At 39.2% G+C, this 27,876-nt stretch overlaps 1 protein-coding gene across 5 annotated transcripts; it reads right to left on the reverse strand.

Moving 5' to 3' along the window:
• LOC134565076 (WD repeat-containing protein 44-like) lies at positions 1-27,504 on the reverse strand. Of its 5 annotated transcripts, none has more exons than XR_010083763.1 (22): positions 27,382-27,504; positions 20,256-20,289; positions 17,735-17,809; positions 16,610-17,240; positions 15,884-16,014; positions 15,698-15,787; positions 14,631-14,767; positions 13,535-13,618; positions 13,109-13,215; positions 11,978-12,129; positions 10,418-10,556; positions 10,258-10,322; positions 8,894-9,007; positions 6,792-6,914; positions 5,686-5,877; positions 5,422-5,523; positions 5,048-5,163; positions 4,479-4,606; positions 3,712-3,843; positions 3,143-3,265; positions 1,610-1,877; positions 1-1,469 (listed from the first exon to the last, which is right to left on the reverse strand). XR_010083763.1 is itself a non-coding variant. In XM_063424453.1 (21 exons), the coding sequence occupies exons 1-20, from the start codon at positions 27,453-27,455 to the stop codon at positions 3,150-3,152; spliced, it is 2,742 nt and encodes a 913-aa protein (XP_063280523.1). In that variant the 5' UTR covers positions 27,456-27,504; the 3' UTR covers positions 1-1,877; positions 3,143-3,149. The 5 variants fall into 5 exon arrangements, 2 of the variants coding, with proteins under 2 accessions (XP_063280523.1, XP_063280522.1); XR_010083764.1 differs by having other exon boundaries at positions 1-1,502; XM_063424453.1 differs by having other exon boundaries at positions 1-1,877.
• Positions 27,505-27,876: the final 372 nt, after the last annotated feature.

A 27,876-nucleotide genomic window follows, 5' to 3' on the forward strand; every position in this document is an offset into this window, starting at 1 on the left:
TTTCTGTAAGCAGAATTTTGATGACGTGAATATCAGCCTTTTGTTCTTTAACAGAAGTTAAGTAGCCCCCTGGAAAAAGCACTCCAGAGAGAGGTAGCCTCCTGCACAAAGGGAGGTGTTTTATTTCAACAGATCTCCATCCATGCTGTGCTTGTGCTCCAGCCAGGGCAGTGAAAGGGCACTCCCTGATGTACAGACAGTGAAGGCACTTGACTGAACCCAACAGGCTCAACAGAGAAACTGACATTTACCTGCAAGGAGAACTTGGAGGCTGTGGACAAAAGCAGAATGCAGCACGTAAGGTACCAGAGAAGCCTCCAGACCCAGCAGTGGCTGAGATCAGACAGGACACAGCACCACTCAGACTGGAATAGCACTTAACTGACACAACTTTTGGAAGGAGAGGGAAAGAGGCACTGATTCTGAACCATCAAAAATGAGAACAGTTCAACTGGAAAAAAGCATTGAGAATACTAGATCAATGCAGGGGAACACTAGAACTGTGAGTGCTGAAAAGCTAAATATCAATATAAATGGAAGTCAATCTTCCTCAAGATCAGCTTTTTTTACTGTCTGGATAATGAAAACAATAATCATTTTTTAATGATCACCTGAGTACTTAACAGGTCCAAACACAACATCTTAATAGTTTCTGGCAGATAATATGCAAAACTTAACAGTTCAACTTATATCTCCAAAGTAGTCATGTTGGAAAAAAAACCAAAACCATTCAATCATTAAGAGGTTACAGAGGAGACTTTGCATAGAACATGTAAAACAACTGCCAAAATGCAGGCCATTCATGTTGCAGGAACCCCTCCCAAAATCCACTTAGCCCCACATACCTTCAACACTGCATGTTGACAGCAGCCAGGTCTTCAGTCACTCAAAGCTGGGTTTGACTCATCCTCTCCTGTGTATTTCTTAGCAGCTAATAAGAGCTCCCTTCTCCTATTACTCATCCCTAATTTTTGCATTTACTGTTTTAACTATAATATGGGAAAAGCAGCACACATACACAAAAAAAGGTATACCCCAAACCCCCAGTGCTAAGCCCATATGCCTCTTCCTCCAGTCTAGACTTTTAGTTCCAGAGACAGGAAGGCCACAATGTGCCAAGAGTCTGGAATTAAGGTACCTGCAAGCAAAGTGATGGCATTTGTACTGTAGAAAGCAGCTTCTTAACTTGTATGAGTCAATAAATATGTAGAACATCTATAACAAACCCTAGAAGTGTCTGGGAACAACTCACAGAAATCTCAGTCAGTTACAGTCTTCTACACAGATATTGCATATATTATAGAAACTGCTTTTTGGAGTCACAAACCAAATGTCTTCTTGTACCACCTTGTAGCATCACGTTGCTACAGAGTTCATCATGTCCAGGGAGGTTGCAGCTGCCGGTGCCGGCATGGGAACAAACGAGACGGGTCTCCGTTTTGTTAAGCTCGAGAATCCATTTGTTACCCCTGAAGACCAGGAGGGGGGCACAGATGAAAGACCTGGCAAACGCAGGGCCATGGGGTTTTTATAGGGCATTGCAGGGGTGAAGTTTAGGGTTTGGGTCAAGGGAGGAATTAACACAAGGGGAGTAACATCAAGTTCCCACCTCTTTAGAATGGGAGGACTCCACACCACTTCCTCACTTCTGTCAGTCCAGTGGAGCTCAAAGTAACAAAAGAACCTTGAGAGAGTTTAGCTTGTTTCATCCATGCTGGTATTTTCAACTCTGAGTCAAACTTACCCAACTGTGTTAACTGAAGACAATTTTATAAAATGTGTGTTCCATTCTTGTATCTATTTTGACTGATGATAAACCCCTTGCAACTGCCTCTCTCGTCCAAGACAATTCAATACAAAGTCATAGCCAAATTCACCTGAGTAGAAAAGAATTAAAAGACGAGTGAAACTTACTTCCTGCCTTTCCATGTCTTCATTCTTCCACTAATGGGAAGGAGAACATTCTGTGCACACTTTTAAAATGTCCTCCTCACGCTAAACTATCATATATTTACTCTTCATTCTGCTTAACATCCAGTTGAAGAACTCTATTCCCCATTCTTTCAGAGAGAAAGGTGTGACTAGATCAGGAGAAGTAGAACAAGTGCCTGCAGGATCAATGAGCTCAGAAACAGGTCAAAACTACTTTAGACGAAAGACAAATTAACAGATCAAAATGGAGAAGAATCAACAATTTCCAAGTGTGTGACCAAGTTTAATGATACATTTGTTCTCTGAAACATTTGACCATCAATAACATTTCATTGGTAATGATGCTCAGAATGTTACTTCATAGGTGTTTTATATGAATATTTACAAAGACTTTCAAAATTCAGTGGCACTAAACAAACAAGAAGAACTGAAAACTTTAAGCTACAATGCTTAAAAAATGTAAACATTTTATTTTACATAGTTGTAAAATATAAGAAATTTCTAATGTAGCTTAATTTTATCTGGAAGGTGAATATATCCTGGTGCCTGTGAACACAGAATGAGAGAATTCTTTACACAAGTATTGTGCTCCAGTGTGCAAAAAATTATATATAAGAAAGGAATCTAAAGTCCACAAGAATTAAAAGACAACAAAAAAATTCATGTCTTGAAGTTGAGAAATTTATAAAAAACATTTACACATGGTTGCTGACCCATCAAAAACTTGCATAACATAAAACTCTGAATATTAGCTACTACAAATTCAAGATCTTTCTCAAATGGAATTTTGTGCAAAGATCAGACTACATTATTCAGTATTTTTCCAGCCTTCCCTTCCCACCCCAGTTCTTGACATCTAGTGGCCACAAGCACCACTAAAATGCTTTTGATATAGGTTCCAATTCGTGCATATATCCAAAAGGCACACACACGTGCAAACACGGTTTTGTGCAGAAACCTGTGCAGGTTCACAATGACATTGCAAAACAACTGTTTGTAGAAAGTTTAAAGTCTAATGTTTGGCAGGATTATTCTTACACATTCCTTTCTATCCTACAAGCCCAGGTGTTAATAGGCACACTGCTTTCCAAGGATCCAATATTTGACTAGCCTTAAAATAAAGATTTAAAAATAAATCAGCCTGTAACATTATTATATTAGATACTTTGCTTTTGCCTGCATTATTTATGAAACTTGAATCCCACAGTACCATAGCTTTATGCTGTCAGTTGCAAACCAACTGAGATATATTTCTTTTTGTTAATGAAGACTTTAATTGCTCCAGTAAAATCAGCTGATAAAAACACTTCTGTGTGATCTGTCTTCAGAGCTCCTTAACAGGAAAGAAAATAAACTGTTAGTTCATTAAAAATATATATATATAAAAATCAGACTCTCATTAAAATATATGACATCACTGTGATACCCTTCTTCCTTTATCATATTCCTGATTTCTAGCCAATACTTCAAGAAACATCAGCATTTGTAGGAAAGAAACCTTTTCATTAATGTTCGGTGCAGCTCTACTTCCTAACACCTCCAATGTAAAAGGAATAATCCTAAAGTACTTAGGATGACAACTGTACCCCTCATCTCACATCCTCAGCTTTTAAGAATGCAACAGCTGCCAAAATGTTCAAGGTGGAATGCTAAGTTGGAATATATATCCATGCCACCGCAATGACTTTTCTTCTCAAGAAACCCCCACCCAGATCGAAAGTATTCATAATATTTTCCTGCTCATACCATGGTACCAAGCAGTTCATCTTAAACACCTACCAGAGGGTATGGTGTCTGATATCTCACAATCTTCTCCATTACTTTCAGCTTCTTGCTTTTCAGAAGTTTCCAGTGACACCATCAAACCAGGATTTGGAGCAAAGATCGCAGAGGTGACGACTGCATTGTGTGCTTCAGAAAGATAATCCAATTTTGATTACCTTGTTTCAAGAATTTGTTAATTTTAGAAGAATAGCAGGCATAAGTTCTAGTAAATATACAAGAATCTCAGTGGTAGTGGCATCAGGTAAACTCAGAATTCGAGAAACAACTGTCATTGTTCTATAATCTTAGGAATTTCAGAAGATGCTCTAAGTGCCCAAAAGTAACTGGCAAGAGGTTCAAAACACATTTGATACAAACATGGCCCACATTTCCCAAAACCTGTGTGTATGTGAAGCAGATAAAAGAGCTGCTTTTTTTCCCACCTGTTTTTGTTTTTAGCCTGCTATGAAAAAGAAAAAGCTTGCATTTGCTTTCAAAGTCACTTTTCCATAAAAGGTTATGGGCTGATAATTATTTTGATTTCTACAATCAGCCAGCAAACATTACATTAATTCTGAATCTCTTACTGAAGCTGGACAAACTCTAAGCTACTCTGTCTCTTGCCATCCCAAAGTCTCCTGTGAACAAGGATTCCTGACAGGCAAACAATTACCATGCAACCTGCTAAGAATTTGTTCACACTAAATGCATAGCAAATAAAATATTTCAATTTTCAAATCATATGAGTTTTGATAAAACAAAGATCAAAAGCTGGTATTTACCTTTAATGCCTTCCCAGAAGTCATTTCGGTCTCTTCTTACAGATGTAAACTTGCTCAGGTCATGGTATGTACTCCAAATGTAGACATATTTATCTTCTGAACCACTTACAATGTAGGTAAAGTCATGGCTAAAAATTCAGAGAAGGAAAAACATTACTTTTCTTAGCTGTTCAAGCGTGTATTACAGTAGCTCTGCATCTCTAAACTCTGACACTAACTGGGCTAAAGCCCAGTAAGTGGAGATGATTTAATCTGGGAAATTTATCTAGAGCAGGAGGACTGAGCAAGATGATCTCCCAAGCTCCTTTCCAACCTCAGTTCCTGCACTCACAGCAATAGTAATGGACACACATCACACTGTCCACAGGATGCAACTGCATTCACCCATCCACAGGAGCTCCCAGCTCATCACTCTTGACCAGAGCCTTTTTTTACCTTTGCATTCCTAGCCAAGTGACATTTAAGAGGCTCAGTTTCATGCCAATGTAGATTATTTAAACAAAACCCTCTGTTCTTCAGCCACAGCATTTCCCAAATACAACAACTGGATTGTTACAATACTGTCTTACCTAAAGCTGGCTTTGATTTGGCTGCTGCTGTTGACATATCCTTTGTACTTCATAGATAGAGACAGATCTCTCAGGTCATACAACCTGATTCTGGAATCATTTGATGTCACTAGTATCTAGAAAAGAAATAAATAAATTTAGGAATGGAAAGAATTAGCCATCTGTAACCATTTTTTCACCTGCACATTAATCAGAGCATAACGTCATTAAAAGAATATATATTCTATTTTACCACTACTTAGTATTGTATTAGCCTGAATCAGCAGAGTAAGGCTCATTTTAGTAGTGTTAAAAGATTTGGCACAAACTTTCTAAGCATTAGATATAAACATCAGAATTCAGTACGGGACCAAAGCTGCACTGAAAGACAGTACCTTATTTTCTCCCGGCAAAGGTTCAATGCCAGTAATTTTTCTTCCAACTCTATTTCGACCTCTGGTAGAACGCACATGTATTTGAGTGTGATACTTCAAGTGCTGAAATAATATCAAAATGTGTCCCAATTTGAAACAATTGTGTAAAAACATTAGTTTGCTTCAAGCTCTAACAGGTTTGTTTCTTGGTATTTAAATAACTGTGACTTCTAAATCTGTTTGTTATTCAACATAAAAAAATCCACAGTCTAAAAGGTTTTTTACCTCTGTGTCATAAAAGATGCATCTTCCATCGTAGGTGCCTATGACTGCATATTTGCCATTCTGACAGAAGTTGGCAGCTGTAATCAATTTTGTCTGCCCATCTACTTCATTCCATAATGCCACTTTTTTGTCAGGAATGTTCCAGAGTCGGAGTTTTCCATCCAATGAACCACTTAAAAAGTACCTGTCGTCCTGAGAACACACACAAGGTTTAATCTCTGCTTGTGCTATGAGTATGTCTCTGCCTTCCTTAAAACCTTCCCACTCCATTTCCAAACAGCTCCTCTACAGAATTTCCCAAATAAGATTCCTCAGATGAGCTGATCATAATGTTTAAGAAATTTGTGGCAAATGGAATTCAAATTCTTACAGGTTTTTGACAAGATTACACACATGCAGTTATACCTCAGGTTAGAAAATTATTCACTGTTAACACAGGTAGTTTCTCCCCTCTCAACACTCGCCTTGCCAGGACCTGAAAGCTCTTTTAACAGTTTCCCATACATCTACTAGTTCTGTATGTTTAGGGAACACTGACAAACACTGTTCTTCCACTTGAGTTTTATTAATACTAGGAAGCTTGATTACAGTATTTTTAAAAAATTATAAAAAATAAGTTGAAAGTAATCTCTGGAGGTCTCTGATCTACCTCCCCTGCTTGTAGCAAGGACAGTTCCAAAAGTTTAATTAGGCTGTAGTGGATTATATTCTGTCAAGTTTTAAAAATTCTCAAAGATTCTGTGGTCTCTGGACAATCTGTTCAAACTCATAATTATGATTTTTTTTCCCCACAATTATTTAATCATAATGCCCCTCACTGGAAATTCTAACTTTTCACGAAGTTACACTATACCAGCTGTGATGGTACAGCCAACAGACAATTATTCACTTTCCACTTGACGTACACATGGTTAAACCCCATGGACAATCCCAGTGAAGTTCAATGAAGATGAACACAAAGTTCTGGAATACTATCCAAGAGGCATATTTTTGAAGTGCACAAAGTCTATTATTCAATCATTTTATTTTTTAATTAAAAAAAAAGGGGAGTGGAATGTTGTAATTTTAAATTCTACCTCTAGAAATAAGAGGGCAGTTACACTTACCCTTGGATGGAAAGCTATAGCAGTGACAAAGTCTATATGCTGGAAACAGCAAAGACATTCTCTTCTTGATATGTGCCATAATCTGACAGTTTTATCCATAGAAGAAGAAAGCAAGAAGTAATTCTGTGAAACAAGAGAATTCCACAGTTATTAACAGACATGAAAACTGGAAATACAGAAGCAATTTGATTGGTAGAGCCTTACCAATTTCTATGCTGCCATGAAATTCAACATCTTTGCTTTTCAGATAAAAAGGTTTATCCAAATTACCATTACTGATTGGTGCTTTCCTTAAGAGCTGTACACTGACCATTGGTCACAGAAAATTTTCTGGAAGAATCTCAGTGAAAATTAATACTTGGAATGTAGTTAAAGTATTCAGAGAAGAAATGGCACGACAGACTTCAGAGATGCCTGAGATACTTCAACCAGACTGTGTTCCTAAAAGTACAACTGCAGTCCCAGGTGGAGAAGTATCTGAATAAGTCTGATGTGAAACAAGGTAATTCTCTAATTTTAAAATAGATGCATGTATTCAGCAACTTCAGAACGTGTACACTTTGCACAAAAAGCGAAGTATACTGAAGATAAGAAAAGCAGTAACACCATAAAACAGAAACCACATGGCTCCAATGGAAAATCCTCCCACTCTAAATAATTTACTTTCATTACTGAATACACAACTGTAATTATTACTGACTTGTTTGGTTTTTTTTAAGACCACTCTCAATTACACAAGCACAAGAAGGTTGCTCATTTTGTTCCTGCTCTGGTTTGGGCGGGCGGGGGGGGGAGTAAGTTTTCCAGGAAGTTGTGGGCAAACCAATCAGTGGTCAGGTTTTGTGGACATGCCTCTGAGAACACAAGGAGTTTAAAAGCAAGGACTTCACAGGGAGTAGCTCTCTTTTTGTTTCCGGTTGTGAGGTGAGCACACTTCTCTCCCCTTCCCCCCTCAGCTCGCGGGGCTGGGTGGGGGAGGGGAGGAGAAAGGCCATGCAAGGCCTCTTCAAGATGGAAAGGTGGAGGACTGTGTAGGTGCCCTCCATTCCTGTCCCTCCCCCCCACGAGAGAGACTGATGCTTCAGAGCTTCGGACATTGGCAGAAGGAAACTTTTCTAGACATTGATTCTCGTGACTGGTGGTTTGTAAGAAGAGAGAGAGAGACAGCTTGGGACTGAGATGACAAAGGAAGATGAAGAGAATCTCAAAATGGGCAGTGATGAAGAGGAGTGGCTTTTAGGCTGGACTTTTCTTGCATAATGTTAGCCATAGAGTCTCTTGAGTCTCTTTAAACTTAAACTGCATTTGGGTGGATGCAACCGGCTCGACTTTGCTGCAGTGACTGACACTGTAAGAGTGGAGTGAACAGAGACGATCTCTTCCTGGATACCCTCAGCCCCAGGGGAAAGATGGGGAGAGCTCGGCATGCAAGCATCCTTTAAAGAGCCCTATATGCAGCTTTGGCCCATGGACAGTGGTGAGAGCACTGGACATGGAAAAGAGAGTGTCACCACGGCAGACTTCTCTGGGTGGTGCCATGGGTGACATGGAAACACATAAGGGGTGGACCTGTGTTTTCTGGGGTGCAATCTATGGTGCGAGAGAGACTCCTCTCTCCCTTGCTGAATTGAAGATTAGTTTTGTTTTTGAGTGGTGTTTGATTTAAAACCCAAGGTTTTGGTCTATGGAGGGTAACGTGTAAGGGGTGGAAATTGGGGGAGGAGAAGAAATGTTCTGGGAGGTTTTAATTTCTGGTTTTTTGTGTGTGTTTAGGGTTTTTTTTCCTTTTCTATTTCTGTTCTTATGTAGTTCAATAAAGTTTTTTTTTTCTGTTTTCAAGTTTTGGGCCTGCTCTGCTCTGTTCTTGATCACATCCCACAGTAGTTGTTAGGAAAAAGATATATTCATGGGTGCATTAGCATCTGGCCAGTGCCAACCCATGACAGTTCCAACTATTTCAACTAGAATAAAACGTTGCCTATCCAAAACTCTTGACTTGAAGGATCATTTCATATTGTTTAATGTATGGTTCCAGTGGCAACTGACAACAGAAAACAAGGAAAACACAGAAGAACTGTGTAACCTGTATTAAGGTGCCTTACTTTAGACCAGGAAAGATCAAGAAGATCTGCGGTGTGGCCTTTGTATTTGCAAAATGGTTGTTGACGAAATGGGGCATTTTTATCATCTGAGTCTTCATCAACTCCACTGCAAATCTATCAGAGAAATGTATAGAAATATTACCAAATATTATCTGGAAAAATTAACGAGGCACTTACTGTTAAAAAAGTATAAGAACAATAACAATTTGAACAACTCTTACTACTTTAAAATAAACAATATTGCACTAATAAACTACTGAAGTAAATGTCAAGTACAATGGGCTGTGAAACATCACCCTGAAATTGCAAAATTACGAAGTTCTACATTTTCCATTTTTCAGCTCTTATTCAGTGGGATCATTTTGACAGGAATTTAAGCAAATACCAGAAGACAAGCTTTTGGAACAAAGTATATCAACCTTAAAAATTACGTTCCACTTCAGAATATAAACTGTGAGTTCAGGTTGCCAAGTTTCTAGTGCATATCATGAATGACAACCTCCTAGTAAGAGACCAGTTCAGAATTAACAGGTGTAAAATAATAATTAAAAAAAGCCCTAGAAGTTCCTATACAAAAACTCTCCAGGAAAATAAACAACCCAAACCCAAAAAAACCCAACCACTCAAAACAACATCTCTAGTGTGTGTGGCTTAGCAAGCCCACTCATTTACATGAGTTAAAGAACGATTGCTGGCCTCCCTGCTTCCCCATCTGCCAAAACAACACACACTAAATAACACTACTGCCAAGATTTTCACTTAAACCCTGATTTTGTCATCTGGTTCTTACACTACTGGAACCCAAAAACAGAAAAAACCCACCTTAAATACATTAATTTTATCGGCAAGGTTTACTACAGTATCTGGAAACTCTACAAGTAAGAGTGTCTGAATACTTTTCTTCAGTCATGTTCCATTTTTTTCTACATGGATGTGAAAAATTTAAATGTGTCAGGTATCATTATGCTTCTGAGAATCCCATTGCTCACTTTGGCCCTCCTCAGAAAAAACATCAAGTCAGACGTTAACCACAAGTAATGGTCAGAGATAAAACACTAAGACAGGAAATTCAATGATGTAGGTAGGGTTTTTCCCCTTAGCAATTCACTCAGCAATCTCCTCTGGCAGGAGGCCACAGCACAGTTATGCAGATTTTGTAATGCTTTAAATTCAATGATGGACTTACTTGCTCGCACCCCTTGTACATGGGATTAATGTATTTGATTGAAGACATCTATTGATATGACAGTTTGACAAAAAGACACAAGCCAAGAACTCCTTAATGTGTTTGGATAAAGCAACAATAAAGATCTGGGATTACAAACCAGATCATCTCTTCCCCTCCCAATACCTTGTGTACCTACCCCTGCATCGGTATCAGACTTGGAAGAATTCAGGCTCTCTTGAGAGGGAGAAGGGGAGACACGGCCTGGAACACAGACAGAAACACCATGGTCAACATCAAGTTCCCAAATACCCAGAATTTCTGCTGTTTGAGAGCTCCAGCCATGCATAGAGAGATACCTTCTGTGTTGTACTTCATGCGCATGTTATTGAAATAGTCAAAGGCATTCTTTAAAACCCATATCCTTACTACATTGTCCTGCCCTGCAGATGCCAGTAATCGACCACAGTGAGAAAATTTCATTGTCCAAACAGCACCCTGTCAAAATAAAGAGATGATTTTTTAAGTCACAAAAAGTGCTTTTCTGTGTACCAAAAAGACTTGCTACAACATCAACTGACAAGATTTTAGATGTACACAAGATACCACAAGTAAAATAAACTGTAGATCAAAACACTGATAAGTAATCGTTAAGACTGGTGGATTGTGCAACACATGCAAAAACAGTTTGAAAGAAAAATCCCACAGGGCAGATGACTGCAAGAGAGGAGTTACAGGAGGTCAGCACTACCACAGAATTCCACATAAGACTGGTACAGTTGTCTGAGGGACTCAGAACCTCCTGTTTGTTTTGTAGAACTGACAAGTACTTGTAGCTGCACTTGAGGTTTGCATGCTTTTTTTAAAGTAGAAACTGTGATTGGTTACACCAACTGGCAACCAAAATGGGTACTACATATATTTGTTATATTCATAATCGGCACGAGGGTTTTGCAAAGCCTCTGACGAGAACAATTCTTTCTCCATTGCAAAGTCCAAAGAGTTACTAGCCAATAAAACATAACTACACAAGCAGTATCCCATTTCCTCCTGCTACTGAATAAAGAGCTACTAGGCATTTGACTCCACCAAGCTCCACCAATTTGGAAGGATTTCCTAGGTTTAAGAAGTCAAATACTGGCATGATGGAAACTAACACAGATTACCAGTAGGAATGGAAAGTTCAGTCGTGGATGACAAGCTTGGAATCTCTGGTCACTGACTGCTGTAGGTCATTATCCTCAGCCCAACACTTAGAGATGAGGGATTGCTTCAAATGTCAGACAGCTGCTGTTGGCAGAAGTTTGGGAAATCGGGAATACTAGAATGTATTCCAGACTCCATAGGGAAGCATGCACACTTCAAACAGTGATAAATAGGTAGCTTTTCTGCCTGATTCTCCACAGGCATCTCTGAAAATATACTATCCTGGTTTCTCCCCACCTTATCATTCTGATCCACATACTCTATTAACCTCTGCCGACTTATGCCTCCAAAACCTATTAAGTATTTCTTTTCAATACTTGTGTTCATCTCTCTAATAGACTAATTTATTTACTGCTGAGCACGTCAAGCTTGCTGCTCTGTGCTCAGTGTTGGTAGTGGAAAAGAGCCTATTTCAGCCTAAAGTTGTAACTGCAGGAACCAAAAAAACCAAATACCATTTGATGCCATAACTTCAAAGGAGAGCTCTGGAGAATCCCTAATGCCTAGGAATACAGTTGCTTTTTACCCCTGAAGATCTGGTCAAACCAGCCAAATTTTCATTTTTTTGCCAGACTGTTATTTTCCAGAATGAAGTTCTTCACGGAGAATAAACCTGACAGTAATTTTTGGAAGTCGGCAAGCAGATGAAAATGACAAGTTGAATCTTAGGCTGAACAGATTCAGCAAAATCACAGATGGAAATTGAGACCTACCATATGCTCTCCACTGAGATCCTGAACAACTTTAATTTGTTCAAAATCATAAGGTCCCTTGAAGCCATGTGCTGCTTTGAACTTAACTGGTCTCGTATAGGGCATCCCTTCATCATCACTAGAAGAGGGATCGTCTTGATCTGTGTGAAAGACTAAGAGGAACACAAATTCAGCACTACATAGTGCAGTACCCATTTATCTGTTAGTAAGCTTTTTGGTAGCGGATTAGTCTTGAATTAGACAATTTCTATAGGCAATTTTAAGATCTTAAAGCAAAATAAGAATAGTATTGCATCAAGGTCTAAAAATAGATCTGCATAATTTTAGGCTACAGCAAATCCAAACACTGAACACTGAAAATAAGAACTGCTATCAATTTTTGTTGTGCCCCTTTCTTGGCACCTGTCTCGCATTCAGCAGATCCTACACTAAGTGATTTCTGTCAGTTTAATGTGTGCTGAAAATGAGGCTATTGGTTTCTTCTCTCTGAGTACACTGCAATGGCCTGGTGATTTGCCCATGAACTATAAGAATTGCAAAAGAACTGTGGCAAACAGCCAGTGGCAACACAAGACACTGAAGTGCATCAGTTCCATGGCACTTATCTCAGGCTGTGGTTACACCAGCTTGCTGCAGCATTAGAAGTCTGTTTGAAAGATACACTGATGAAACAAGAAGGGGAGAATTCAATTGTAGTTGGGAAATCTAACAGGAGCTCAAGCTATATGAGAATTCTAATTGTGGCTAGCACTGGTTGCCAGAAAACAATCTGATTTACTAAAGTAATGAAGATAATCCCCAGTTCTACCTTTGTTGGAATAGCTTTCCAAAAATTTTTACATTTTGATATCAAAACCTCTTTCTAACAGCACAACAAAAATCAGAGTATTAAGCTGGTTTAGTTGAAAAGGTCTCTCAACTATTACTTTACAAGAATTTATATTTGTAACCTGGTTGTCTCAAAATGCCTACTAAGCTACAAGGTTCAACTCTAAATATATTGCACCACCAACTGTACAACAGTGATAGAATGCAGCAGTGTATGTTCCTCTCCCAGCTTTGATTCCTAAAAGCACAAAGATAAACCGACTATCCTATTAAAAAAAAAAAAAAGGATTGAATGTAATTTACCTTCATCTCGAACACTCTTAACCTTATTTACAGCACGTTCACCATATTCTTCAGCAAGGTGCTTTGCTTTCTTTACAGATTTGCCAAGGAACTTCTTCAGTTGAGTCCTTAAAAGCAAGCGTACTTTTTCAACACATAATAATGGAAAATTCTTTTTTTTTCCTACTATGAATCAATAATTTTGATTTTAAATGCAATCTTATCTTTTTTCATTACTGCTTCTTAAAATAAGCAGTAAATTTGACAGCAGTCATGCAATCTTCAGTTCAACCACAGAGCTACAGGCTTATGTAAAATCAGGTATCATTTGTAAAGTAATTACTTAAAAGGTAACTTGTTCAGTAGTCAGAAGGGAAGCTTCAGCTTAGAAAAATAAAATCTGTTTTTTCTTTCTAGGGAAAGGAAAAACATAAAATGGCATCTTACGTTTTCTGTTTTAACCTCCCTCCATCGGTGTCAGTTTGCTGTGTCTGCATTTTGTCTTCATCATCAGACTGTGCTGCATCATTACTAGGAAATACAGAAGTGACTGTTTAATGGGATATCATAATGAATCTAAATTGAGTGAAACATTAGTAAAGTAGGCTCTGCATTTTAGGATCCATCTTTATTCCTCTATGTAACACATTGGAAAAACATGGACATTATTTTAGTCACATAATAAACAGGTTTTTCAATTCTTACATATCTTGATACTAAAGCTGCAGACACTCTGCAGGTGCCAAAGATATATTATTCCCTGCCACAAATTTCCAACTTAAGCTTATAGTGACACTTTGAAAGCTAAGAGCAGACAAAATACATTAAATTACTAGGAACGGGTAACATGCCACTTTGTTCTCATATCTTGCTTTCCACAGATCACATAAATTAATAGTTGTTAATTCTGAAATAGAAATTTTTTCAGAAAAGAGTTCTAGAGAAGTGAGCTTTTCAATAATACACCAATGCAAAAAAAACTAGAAATTGTCTGATGTATAAATTAATATAGGCCTTTGAAAAGAACATCTAGACTGACACGGTTTTCTGATCATTAAGCACGTCTTTTTCTATCAAAGATTGCAAAAAGACTCAGTTTTACATATTAGAAGGATATAAAGCTCTATTAAGAACAGGTAAACCTCAAACCAGTCAGCTGTACTAATGACAACAGATCTTCAGAGGAACAGTCTCCTATGAAACACTGAAAAAGCTTAAGGAGGTGGTGGCATGAACAACATCCAGTACTTTAACATAAACTATGTTTAATTCAGTATAGAAATGACATATAGTACATCAAAGGCTAACTGGAGAACAGTGGATTTTCAGATGTACTTGCTTGTCAAGTTCCAGCAATATTAGCAACTTTTAGTAAATTTGAGAGAAGTCAATAAGGAGTCTGGTTCATTGAGAACTGGGAATTAGCTCAGATTAGTTAGACAGATGTATTGGGGCTCTTTTTATCTGCATATGAGCAGCTTCCATTTATGCAAAAACTGAGAGCAACAGTATCTTAGGAGCTGAAAGCTCTCATGATTCATACCTGACGTATTCTTTAGTTCTCCTCATGATATGCAAAGTCAGGGGATTAATGCCTGTTGGCAACTTTTCTTCTGCCAAACTCAGAGGTATTTCTTCACCTGTATCAAGGTTTTTTATCATTACACTTGCTAGAATTTCCTATGGAAAAAAAGATGATGTGAAATGAAGAGAACTTGATTAGTCTTGAAAACCTAGAGCAAAACAGAAATCATCAAAACTTACAAATTACTTATTTTAATGGGAAGTTCTGTAGCTCACTATATATTTTTTACAAAGACTAAGTTTAAATTAGCATGTTAGTGCAAACATTATCAACCACTAGACAAAGATGAACAGTTACATATCAGAAGCTTCAATTTCATAAACCAAAAATGCAGCTATAGAGACATCAACCACTGCCTGACACCTTTCATGCTAATATCAAACATATTATGTAATTAAGAGATTGTAGCCTTTCCCTTTCCTACTCCAGCTGCTGTATCTTAGGTTTAGCCAAAGGCAAACTTAACATACAGAGAGGAAAGGAATTTAGAACTGACTAGCACCACAAAGGAAAAGGTTTATTTGAAGTATCTCATGAACGCTTACATAGGTTCAGCAACAGTTAAAAAAGCTATACAGTGATAGACATGAATGAAAACTTATAAAAGCCAAATATCATCAGGATTAGTGGAATTATTAACTGAAGAAACTATTTCTTAGTATGAGTAAGATAATTTCCTATTGCTGACTCCTTCCTCTTTTAGACACATGACAAAATGCCAGGTTTGCGGGTGTTCCCTCCCATGAAAATCCTTTCAGGTGTTTGCATAGCTACCAACACAAACTTGATGGCATTTCAGGTCTGTTACAACTCACATTTCCAAAGGCTAATGCCACACATGACTCGGGGGACACAAAGATCTTAGGTGGACAAAGCCAGCTGTGCCATCACTCCTATTTGCATTCCTGGTGACATCATGGAGTGGTTCAGAGAACAAGGAGTGACCTGTGACTACAACAATTCATTTAACAGACAGGGAAAGCAAGCACAAAGGTGTACCATGTACAGACCACAGCCATTGATACCTCATCTGTGAGCTCTCTGCCAGAGTTAGACCTGGGTCTTCGTGGTCCAAGTACTTCACTTGTTTGGCCGTCAGCTGCTTTCCCATTTTCCTGAAATTGTGCAAACATAGATTACATTATTTCTACTGTAACACTGAAGCAATGGAAAATGCTACATTTACCAAATGTACAACCATTTCCCAATACCTGTGCAGTGACAATTTTATCTCCACTAGTTGCACTGGCCAAATCCAAGGAAGGCTGCGAATCTTTGGGCACACCCTCTGTCACTGACCTTGAAGTTAAAAGACCACCAGCTGTGAAGCTGTCTCGAGAAACTGAAAAGAGATTTATTAGAAAGAAGAGCATAACACTTGCCATAGGCATCAAATCTTAACATCAGTTACAGGCCTGAACACCCTTTCTGACCAGTTTGGTATTTTTTAATGATCAATTGCCACCAAATCTAACTTAAAATTATGTATTTCATATACTGTTGGAGGTTCAGGCATGATTTCACACTTAGGCCTCTTGAGCTTTATAAACTTCTTTTTAATAGTCATTTCCCTAGTAACCCAGGACTACGTATTTTCATAAGACCTCAGTCCATACCTTGACTTGCATTTCTATGCAAATACAGACCACACACACATTTTATTTGAAGTAACTGTTTTTTAGCTTATGTATTGATGAGCCAACTTCTTGCTATAGCTACAGCTATTTTAGTAGGAAGTCTTACTTTACAAGAAAGTCTATGAATGAGGAACACTTCTAAAGCAGAAAGGTATTACTTCATTGTAATAAGCTAAGATTGTTGAAGGATTTTTTACCCATCAACTAAACTAAAATCACAGGAGTAAATGATCCTTCACTCAAAACACAAAAAATAGTAACCCTGTAGATAAGTAAACCCATCTAAAGTAGAATACTTGCCTTCTAAAACAGGTTTTTGCACTTCAAAATCCAGTTCACTCTTCTTCTTCCGGGGAGGTGGAGCTGGCCGTGCAGGCGGGGGTGGTCTTGGGGGAGGAACATTTGTGGGAGGCGGGGGCCGGGCTGGGACAGGCTTCTTTGTGCTTGCAACTATGTCAGGCTCTACAGTCAGCTGCCTTGGTGGCTTTGCTGTGGGCATTTCTTCTGTTGTAGAAAGGTCTCTGGTAGATAAATCTGAAGCCACTTTTTCTAAAGTATTTGCCTCTTTCTTGTCTGTTATGTCCTCTTTTTTTGATGTTTCTCCTTGTGCTTCAGTTTCATCCATTTTATGGTCAGTTGCATTTGTTACTTTTGTTAGTTTATGAGATTCCTGTGGGTCAGAACTAAACAAAAGCTTCCAAGACTCCAATTCAGCACCCTTACACACACTCTGATCCTCTGGTTCTCTAGTGTTTTCTGGTAATGGTATTTTAGCAGCTAGTACTTCTGGGATATCACTAATGATACCTGGTCCAGAAATCCAAGCATTTGCATATGAAGTTGGAACAGTCAATTCCTTTCCTCTAGAAGCTAAAGAATCATCCTCTAGTTGTTGGGCCTTCTGGCTTTCTTCTATAATACTGTCAATAATCTAGAGAAACAAAACAAAACCATTCTACCAGTCACCAGCAGGCACTTCCTGAGTACACAAACCAGTCAGCCTGCACAATACCCACAAGAACTCTTCCACTGAAGAGTTTTTTTATATACAAAATGCATTTTGTTTAAAAAAGAGACCAGAACCTTGGTGCAGAAATGGGCATATTCAAAAGATAAAACAAAGTAACTAATTTTCAGTCTTCTTTAATATACTTGGAGAGAAAGTTAGGAAACAAAAGCTGTTCACTCTTCAGAGTTCTCATGTACTGCTAAATATGATCTTGTAAATTACACAAATAATTCAAAACTGGTGAATCCTAAATATGTTTTTAGAACACTTAGTTTGATTTTTACCCTTTAGAGGAACATTCTTACTAACATTAACAACTAATTCTAACCTATGGTAGTTTCAGGATGAATATTGAACAATAAATTATTTAATATTTTTAGTGTGATGCTGGAAGCTTAAAGTGATATTTAACTAACCTCTTTTGAATCATCTTGTTTCATTTCTCGTACAAATGTTTCATTTCCAGCTTTGTGTAGTTTAATGTCCATATCCTACAGAAGAAAATGTCATAAGATGATAGTAATAACTTCTTCAGTAAGATGATCTAACAAAAATATAGCTCCAACAAATTAAACAGCATAAAGGACAAGAAATCTGCCACATTTTCACACATTACTGCGGTCAGATGTTTAAACTAATGCTCAGTACACGAGTAGTATTTCAGAGTCATGCACAGAAAGGCTGCACACTATGCAACAAAATAGGCAGTTATATATGAGAGGCTGCAACCTCAACTAAAATCAAACTGAAGGCAGCATGAAGTTTAGAGAAACAAACACATGTAATAATCTGCAGCAAGGAAATTCCATATTAAAATATTTTCTCTTTTCTTTATCAGCTTTTAGGAAAGGATGCAAGAACTGTATAATAGCCACATATAGTAGAAACTATTTAGAAATTTCCCAATTAAGGCAGGCAACTCTATTAAGTGGTCACAAATATGCTTCTGAGGTTCTAACATGGAATCTTACATTCTACAATTATTCCTAGTGCACATTGTATATTTTAGCCCTCAGTTATCTTCATGCAGATCCTTCCAAAATCCAGATAAGCTGAACTGAAAATATTTTATTTGTGAGTAAACAGTTTAATCAATTCCTGCAAAATTTTAGGTTCAGAACCACAAGTAGTTTACACCATAGGATACTGCTTTAACCTCAGGTGATACAGACCAGTAAGAGCTTCATCGTACACCTTCTCTTCTACATGAATTATTAGAATCCTAAAGAGTTTGGGTTAGGAAAAAAAAAACTTTAAAGACCATCTAGTCAAATAAAAGGCCACATCACATTGTCCATAAGCACATATATCAGCAATATCTACAGTGCAACCTGATGGAATCTTTGACATTGAAAGGGATTTGCAGAGATCCAGTGAGTAGCCCTCAAAGCAGAGCCAGCTAGAACAGGGTATTTTCAATCATTTGTCCCTGGTTTTTTTTATTTAGAGTGACTGTCTAGTACAGATATTTAAGAAATTTCTCCTTTGACTTTGTCTAGACTCTTAAACAACCAAACAGAACCTCTAGAGCATCCTAACATATTACGTTTGAAACTCCTCCCTGCCCCAAAATCTTGCTGACATCCATCTTGGAAAGTTCTGACCTAAAGAAATGGCATATTGTGCAAAGACAGCTGCAAATACAGAAAAATTCTTCTTTCCTTTCCACTCTCTCCTCCTCCTGCCACAAAGTGTTTCTACTCTAAATGCAAGGTCTACTTTGCTTTATTATTGAAATCTATCTTCAAACGTATGATGACTTAAATATTTAAGTGTAATCAGTGCCTACAGAAGCCAATTATATTAATTTCCAATTCTGTTGACATTAATTTCACACACCTATTAAACTTTGGACTTAGGAAATATTTCTTACCCATTCCAAGACAAACGATACCATTAGTCACACATTCACTGAACTGATATGATACCAAGCAGAGAAGCTACTACTTTTTCCACCTTCAGAAATTTAGCTTTGAACAAGTGATTTAGGAAAATACTTCAAAAAATTTTAAAAAATCTAACAGCAACATAGAGAACTTCATAGCTAATGATTCATGAAGACATTAAAGTTTTCAAGTTCATTGATTGTACAGAGTTTAGAGAGAATGATAAAACAACATTGCTTGAAAGGCTTACACATGTAATATTATTAAAGGGACATGAAATAGAACACAAGATGGGGGGTAAGGCCCTGTTCCCTAAGAGGTATAGCAAGATACGGTATCACTGTTAAAATACTATTGATTCAGAGCAGAGTACTGCTGACAGCTCAGAAACACTGGATTCACTAGGATTTCCCAACACTTTGCAGACAAAACTAAAAGCTTTCATTAGGTAGAAGTGTTGTACAGCACCACCTTTGGCCTTTCTGAGACCAGGAAATGAGTGTTATTTGCACAAGGTTCCAGCTCCTCACCTATTCACCATGTGCTGGATTTAGCTGTGCTGTCACTATGCACAGAATACCAATTACCTGCGCGGGAAGTGGCAACGCTGTCTCATTAAGCTAAATATAGTGTTTTATCTTCACATAACCTAGAGGGGAGGGTTCAGAAGTACAAACATTAAGATTTTTCCTATTTTGGAGACAGAAGAGAGCACAATCAAATATTTCATATAAATCAGGACCAAACCCCAGGTGGCTGCAGAGGCTTGCTTACTACTCACAAATCAGTTGAAAGAGGGCAGTTTAGTAATCACATACAGCTTAATTAAATTGCACATACACATTTCAGAATAAAATGAGCTTCAAGACACTGTAACATACCCTAAATAAAAGGAAAGCTGGAATTTCAAGACAAGCACAATTGCTACCTACAACAAGGAAAGTATATAATTTCCTCTGTGTGCAGATGCCAGGGCACATCTACATTAGGTAGGAATACTCAACCCTGTGATCATCAGCAAGCGCTTGATTGATTTTAAAAAGAAACTCACCTTTACTACATGGGTTCCAACTTTTGTTGGTGACCTGTTAGAAAGAGAAGATAGACTTAGGTAGAGTTCAAAGACAGTAAGCTTTGATTTAAACAGTCTATAAACAGCTTTCCTTTGCAGGAACTGTATACTTGATAATTTAGATGAGAAACAAAGTGAATGTTTTTCACATCACTTGTATTCAAGTTCCCTACTCTATACCACACACAGATCCACAGTTTCTACAGACTCTGAGAGTTTGTCAGCAGAATCTTCTACAAATCACCTATCACTCTTTTCTAATAAAAAGATGTTACTTTAAGTACAAAACTAAAAACATTTTGCATTACAGAGATTTTAAAATTAGCATGTGTATGCCAAGCATTGGGTGGACATTAAAGAAACAAAAACTCTCAGAAAGCAGAAGCACAAACACTCCAGTACCATGCAAACCAAGTACCCGAATCCTGATCCATAGAGTTGGAACTATCACAGCCACTCTGCCCTTCAGACTCTGTAGCAAACCTAAGATGTTTCTAATCAGGACGTTTGGTATAAATAGAGACAAAATACTTTGAAACAGGAAGGAACTGGTGAGCACTACTTTCCAAAATACACACTTTGAAACAGTGACTTTGCATTAGCAACCAGTCACACACCACCTCTCATTACACCAATTACATGAAAGAACAAGCTATCTTAGGGGAATGGTATAAAATTACTTCTTGTCAAGTCAATTCAACTAGTGGATGGTCAGCTCTTATTATATCCTGAACTTACATCTTCTACAAGACTTTCAGAATTCTGGAAGATATTTAAATATTGAGTCACACTGCTTACTCTAACTACAGAATCTTACTGATACATAAAGGAAAGGGCTAGATGATTTTTCCAGGCTTCTTCCACCCTGAATTGTTCTATGATTTTATCAATTTGTCAGTCACAAGCAGAGACAAAGTTACAGATTAATTCCCTAAAAGCTTACTACCAAATGAACTACCAGGATTGCACACATATCCCAGCTGACAACCAAGATCAGTGACACTCTGAACCCCAAGTATCACCTGGCACCAAGCAATACAAATATCAAGATCTCAGGCTCATTTGCCCCTCCTGCCTCCAAAATCGTTTTAGGGAACAATACTTCCTGTAAAAACCCACAACTATTTCCATCTGGTTCTTAAGAATTTCAGCTCTTCTCTTAACCATCTGGAAGCATTTAATAACAAAAAGCAAAGATCCCATTTATACAGCAGAGCTAAGTGAACAAGAAAATACAGTGGATTGGTACATAAAAACTCTATCATTGCAGCTAATTTAACATATTACACTGAGATGCTTCTGTCCAAATACTAACTTCAGGTGCACAATACCTGTGACACTGTTTTGAGATATAATCCACATGGAAAGCTCTAACCCTGATGTGCAAAAAGAGAAAAATTAATATTTTGACCAGAAAAAGAAGAACTTTTTTTGTCTCACAAAATACATTGCCGGGAAAGGCCGCAGCTTGTGTGGGACTTTTGGTTACTGAAACATTTTCAGTTCCACTATCAACTCTTGGATTTCCTTAGGAGTGGCAGAAATGCGTCATAGTTCATTAAATCCATGAGATGACTTTAACAATGAAATATATTTCTTATTACAACATTAATGCCTAAGCTTCAGCCAGGGTCCTATTTTACAAGACACTGCTTAGACTTAACAACCCAAATAAGATAAATCCCTCAACTGCAAATAGATATTTCAGTTTTCTACTCTGACACTTCCCACTAATTAGCCCCTCACTTCTGGTACAGCCAACTCATTCCTATGCTGGTTAGACAAAATAGGAGGTTCAAAAGACACTGCTACTGTTTCAGACTTCTTTAGCTAATTAGTTTTGCAGAAAAACTGCACTCAAACAAAACCAGATGTTACTTTCCACTCTCAGGCTACTCAGCTACCTTGGGAAAAAGGTGCTTGAGTGATAAGGGTTACAGAACTAGCAGGTGTACAACATAACATCATGCTGATAGCTTGACATAACCCCCACACACAATTAAAGAGAAGCTTTACCATGGAATTTACATACTTTTAAAATACTGCAAAGCTTCCACAACACGTTTGGCAAAAACCCCACTTTCAGATCAGTTTGTAATACAGCCAGGTAAGTTCAGTGGCTTGCCTGAGGGGACTTGAACTGTGTCTGTCAGCACCATTGCTCCCCGAGTCGTGAGCAGTTACTGCTTGTTTACACAGTCAGCCAGCTCGGTAACTGAAATCTTTTGTAGTTCAACATGACTCTGGAATGGTCTTGTCTTCCCAACCACCTGAAGTTACAGCCTTCTCCATGCCCCAGTTTTACTTTAAGCACATTAGTTCTCTGGATGCAGCATATGAAATCCTTGCATTTTTTAAAAAAGTATATACAGTGACAAAAGTGTCTGAAAATATTTACATAAGATCAAATATTGATTTGACTTTGAAAGGTCAGGCAGCACATGAAAACTGACATATGCCACAGAAAACATAAGGCAAAAACTAATCTGGTATGAATGTTTACTAAAAAGTGGGATTTATAAACTGATAGCAACACATCTAGACTGCATTTCACGTAACTTCTAAATTATCTTACATGATACCACTTTTATATCAGTTTAACAAAGGAAGACTTCAAAGTTATCTACAAAGATTAAACACAATTTAAAGAAATACCCCATTTCACCTGCACACACAGATGTCTGATTAGTCTGAAAGTCAAATAAACTCACAGAAAAACTTTTTTAAAAATTGTTTATCCCACTATCAAATTCATCCAGATAGTGACCAGACCACAGGAAGCTTCCATTCTTACTATCAGGTAGCTCCAGCCTAGCACCTGTTTGAAGCGGACTTCACATTTTCAACATGTTGTTGCTAAGTTTTGTGACAGAAAACAAAACATTCAGCCCTTCAAACAAAAAACAATGTGAATACTGGCCTTCGGCACATCCCAAATCGACAGTGCCTGCCTTCCTGGGAGGATGCACATTGTTATACAACAGGTGTGCTAGCAAGCAGATGGGAAGAGGTTTGCAGGCCACACACAGCAGCTGTGCCCTGTACAGAACATATAGGTTCAACAGCCAGCCCAGGAACTGCGTTTGCTGCTGTCCTGCACATGTTCCCTCTAACCTGTGCTGCCCTGGAAGCTTTAATTACTCCTGCTGCAGTTCTCCATGGCAGTCACACCTTCAAACCTACAGAGATTTGCTGCTGCAATGCATGCTCTGGGCTGCCCTGGGGAAGCTCCTGTGCGGAAGCTTTAACAAACTGAGTGCAGAAATGTATCTGCAGCACTGAACACAACCAACACTTCACATTCCATCTATTTGCTGCCATGATCAGTGTCTTGGGTTATGTAACCAAAAAAAATGTGTATTCTATTTCATATGTTCAAAACAGTTGGGGAAATGTTTTTTCTTTATCTCTTGTAACTCCAGAGGGGAGGGGGGCGTGGATGCCTTCTGACAATAGGCCAGCTGTTAAAACCAGGTGGAGCAGTGTTTCTTATCTCTTTCACCACTGTCCATCCTCTGGGGGATATCTTCTGTTAATGGGCCATTAAGGCTCACCAATGACATGACACATTACATCATTCCATTGTGAGATGTTCCACCCAGTGTGGGGGATCCAACCATTCCCTACCTAGATAAAAACTGAAACCCAGGAACACCAGATATCTGGTTTTCCACTGGATTCCCAGAGGAAACCTGGACCCATCTTGCCATCACTGGACCCTTTTCTACAGAATCATCTCTACTTCACAGAACATCTGTTACTCCAGGAGGATTTATTTGGACTGCTTCCAACACCCTGACAACAGGGTGTCAGGTCGTATCTCTGACTGTCAGGGTTTCAGGGTTTTCTAGGATTTTTGTTTGCTTGCTTGCTTTGTCTTTTTGGTTTTGTTTTTTTTTTTTGGTACTACTACATTTGTATTTTTAATATTCCTAGTAAAGAATTGTTATTCCTATTCCAATATCTTTGCCTGAAAAGCCCCTAATTGCAAAATTATAATAATTTGGAGGGAGGGGGGTTTGCATTCTCCATTCCAAGGGGAGCTCCAACTTGCCCTGGCAGTTACCTGTCTTTCCAAACCAAGACAATCAGCTTTGCACATTGACTAAAATACACAAAAGTTGTACTCAGCATCTCCCACATGTCAACGAGGCACAACTTAACTGTACTTGTCTTCCTACAGAGAGTAACACTAGATTCTTCAGGAAAAGCATCAAGGCAACTTCTAAAAGACAGGACTACTGAAGTTACAAGTCAAGAATTTAAACGAAAGTACCAGAGGACATTTATCATTACCTACACCGTCTCTTTCGTTTGGTTTCCCATAACAATTTTTAGGATACAAGCATACTAGGAACAAACTTGCGCCCCCACTGTTAAGCATATGAAGTCCAAACTATTAGGTTTGGCAGTTCTTGATTTCAGAGTGGGTGGATCACTTTTCCTATAAATAAAATATAGAGGGACTGTCAGGTGCCTGCATCTAACCAAGTGTGCCTTACTTCATACTTTCCTTCTCTCAAAACTGATATCCTCCTGCTTGGGACTGTTCAGGCCTCTACATTTCAGCATCTTTTCCTAAATTATTCCATAGTTATAGTGCTTCTAAAGCAAGCGACAGAGGTTAAATAGGGGCATCTTCTGTCACACTACCTCTCCCTTTTTACCCTGGACTTAGTTATCCAACAGATGGACACCTTCCACATGTCCTGTCAAAAGCAGAATTACAAGTAAAAGGCAAGATCTAGAGCAGAAGGGAAGAACACAGGCCTCGCCAGAGGGCATACAGTAGTCTCAAAACATCTCCAAACACATCTCACCTTAGAGAAGTCATCACCTCAGAAGTGCTACCCCCAGGAACACTACCTCAGACCATTCTAATCTGAAAGAAACACTTTGCATCAGGTTCTGTAATTTTTGCTAATTAGTGCTTAAAAAGCACCAATTAGAGATGTACTCAAGGATGAGGATATGGTGCTTTCCTTGAGAGGGACTCAAGCATCAGTAATTTAATGACTTGACAGTCAGAATTGGGAGCCTACATCCAACTTGAAAACTCCACTCTTACAGACCAGACAATTAATAAAACAAAAACAGCAAAGAAGTCAGCAAGCTGACGTGAACAGTTGGCACCACTTTCAGAGTTTCTCTATCAGCAGCTATTAAAACTTCCCCATGCAGAACAAAGGCCAGGGAGGGAGGAAGCTAAAAACCTCACATTTTTAATGAGGGCAAATATATCTACACTGCTTTGCTGCAAACTATTGCTGCCAAAAAGGATTCCCAACTGAGTTTACTGATCATCAGAACACTGAATGCAGGACGAAATATCTGAAACTGCAGAGGGCAACGTACTTGTTTTGAATTGCCTTGCCTGCAACAAGAAGGTTTTGATATTTTTTTTTGTGGTCCCAATTCAACATCATTACACATGCAAAATAATATAGCAAACTGCTTCCTAGAAGTGTCCAATGCATGTGTAAAATTAGGTCTTATGAAATCTCAAAGCTTATTTTGAGAAAATACTGTCCAAATACTGTTAGATTCAACAACAGACTGAATTGCAGATCAGTAACTGTACTGCAAACTAAGCTCACGGACGTCACCTCCTTACTTGACTCAGGCTCAGAATTCTATTGACTCGAGTCAATGATGCATTGATACAGGTTATAGAAGAGCACTAGAGAAATTAAAAGCATCTTTCACTTTAATTTCTAGTGAGTGACTTTCTATTATCAAGTTCTGCTTAGATACAGGTGGTGGAAACCTGCAAAGCCAGGACACATGGCATTATCTGTATCAGACAAAAGGTGGATGTGCAGTTGGGCAGATTTAATAGTTTGCTTCTACCAAAGGGTCTGCTTCCCCTTTCCTGTCTGTGGCCTCTAGTCACACTAATCCCTCATCTTCACCCTCTCCTGCCCCAACCCTGACAGGTTCCAGCTGCTTTAACTTATTGAACAGTTTTTGCTGTTTCCTTTGAGGTAATGCAACTCAGAGAAGAGTTTGATCAATATTCCTAGAAGAAGGTGAACAGTTGGAGAAAAACATCATTTCAGTACAAGCACTGTGAATTTGGCTTATCACATCTTGCAGAACTGTATGCTAAGATGTACTTTTCACCAGGCTACAGCTAAGTAGCTAAGTTCAGAAAAACTTGAATACAGGATCTGAAGGCGAGGAGAAAAGATCTAGTCTTTCCTTTCTTGTAGGTATCCTGTGACCAGTGAGTCGCAGCTTAAAACAAGCTCTTTGGTCCATTATTAAAGCTTCAAATGCATGGATCCCACAATCCATATCTATTACTCTATAAACAAGACATGTGAAACCTCATCCTACCAAGTAAAATAATGCAGAGGTTTGGTTCAGGCTACACAAAACCCAGAACTGATACAATCCATAACCTGTCCAGAACACAACCAGAAAGAGAGATTTACAACAAGAGGGAGCACATTTGGCTGACACCAACAACACGGTGTCAGGGTTAGTTCTGAGGCAGAAGCACTGGGATCTACTTCACAAAACGTTGGTAAATCTTCACTACTGGAACCAACTGGCTAAAGGCAAGAAGCATCAAAGCAACACAGAATCACAGATTTGTTAGGGTTGGAAGGGACCTCTGGAGATCATCTAGCCCAATCCCCACGAAAAACAGTAAAAGTATTAAAGACATCACTAAAAACAGAGCACAAAGCACACCAGAAGTTGTTCTTCACGCAGCAACAGCTGCCTGTTGCTGTCGAAGCTCGCTGCTTCTCCTTCCTCAGAAAATCTGTTACTTTTATCGCATTTCAGGGATTACTTCTGTCGATCTCGATGCCATCTCCGCACGTTTCCTTCCAGCACTACACCCGCTCCCGCCTCAGAAAGGCAGGTATGATCTCATCCTCTCACGGCCACCGCCGTCCGCACCAGCCCCAAGCGCCGAACAAGCCCCGCTCGGTTCCCCCCACCCTCCACGCTCGGGGCAGACCCTGACCTCTCGGGGGGGGGGCCGCGGCCCCGCGCTGACTCCGCTTCCTCCCCACACCCCCGGGAGCTGCCCAGGGGCCGTGGGGCCGCGCTGAGAGAAGGAGAAAGGAAGGGCAGGGCCGGGTGAACTCACGGCGCGGGGGAGCCCGCGGGATGCACGTCCTCGGGCGCATCGTAGAATTCCTCGGTGTCGCTGTCGGACGCCATGGCCGGGCCGAGCCGCCGCCTCCGGGCAACACGGTATCGCGAGAGCGGCCCGGCCCCGCCCCCGCGGAACTGCGGGAGGGGCTCCCCTGCGCGCTGCAGCGCCCCCTGGCGGCCGCAGTGAGGTGTGTGAGAGGGAGCGGCCGCCTCTCGGCCCTTCGGAACTATCGGATCGCAAAATCACGGAATCGAATAGGTTGGAAAAGAGCTCTGAGGCCACCGAGTCCAACCGATGGCCCAACACCACCGTGTCAGCCAGACAAGGGCGCTGAGTGCCACGTTCAGTCTTTCCTTAAACACCTCCGAGAACGGTGACTCCACCACCTCCCAGAGCAGCCAATTCCAAGCTCTAATCACCGTTTCTGTGAAGAAATTCTTTGTAACGTCCAACCTAAACCTCCCCAGGCGCAACTTAAGACTTTGT

This window comes from Prinia subflava (genome assembly GCF_021018805.1).
Source record: "Prinia subflava isolate CZ2003 ecotype Zambia chromosome W unlocalized genomic scaffold, Cam_Psub_1.2 scaffold_33_NEW, whole genome shotgun sequence".
Taxonomy (NCBI): Eukaryota; Metazoa; Chordata; class Aves; order Passeriformes; family Cisticolidae; genus Prinia; species Prinia subflava.

Excerpts from the sequence above, each read along its gene's own strand:
- LOC134565076 (XM_063424453.1), bottom strand. The coding sequence starts at position 27,455 with ATGGCGTCCGACAGCGACACCGAGGAATTCTACGATGCGCCCGAGGAC. Across the intron at positions 13,619-14,630 it reads AGAACTAAAGAATACGTCAG|TAATGATGCAGCACAGTCTG; the intron begins GTATGAATCATG and ends TGTATTTCCTAG. Across the intron at positions 5,524-5,685 it reads GCATCTTTTATGACACAGAG|CACTTGAAGTATCACACTCA; the intron begins GTAAAAAACCTT and ends ATATTATTTCAG.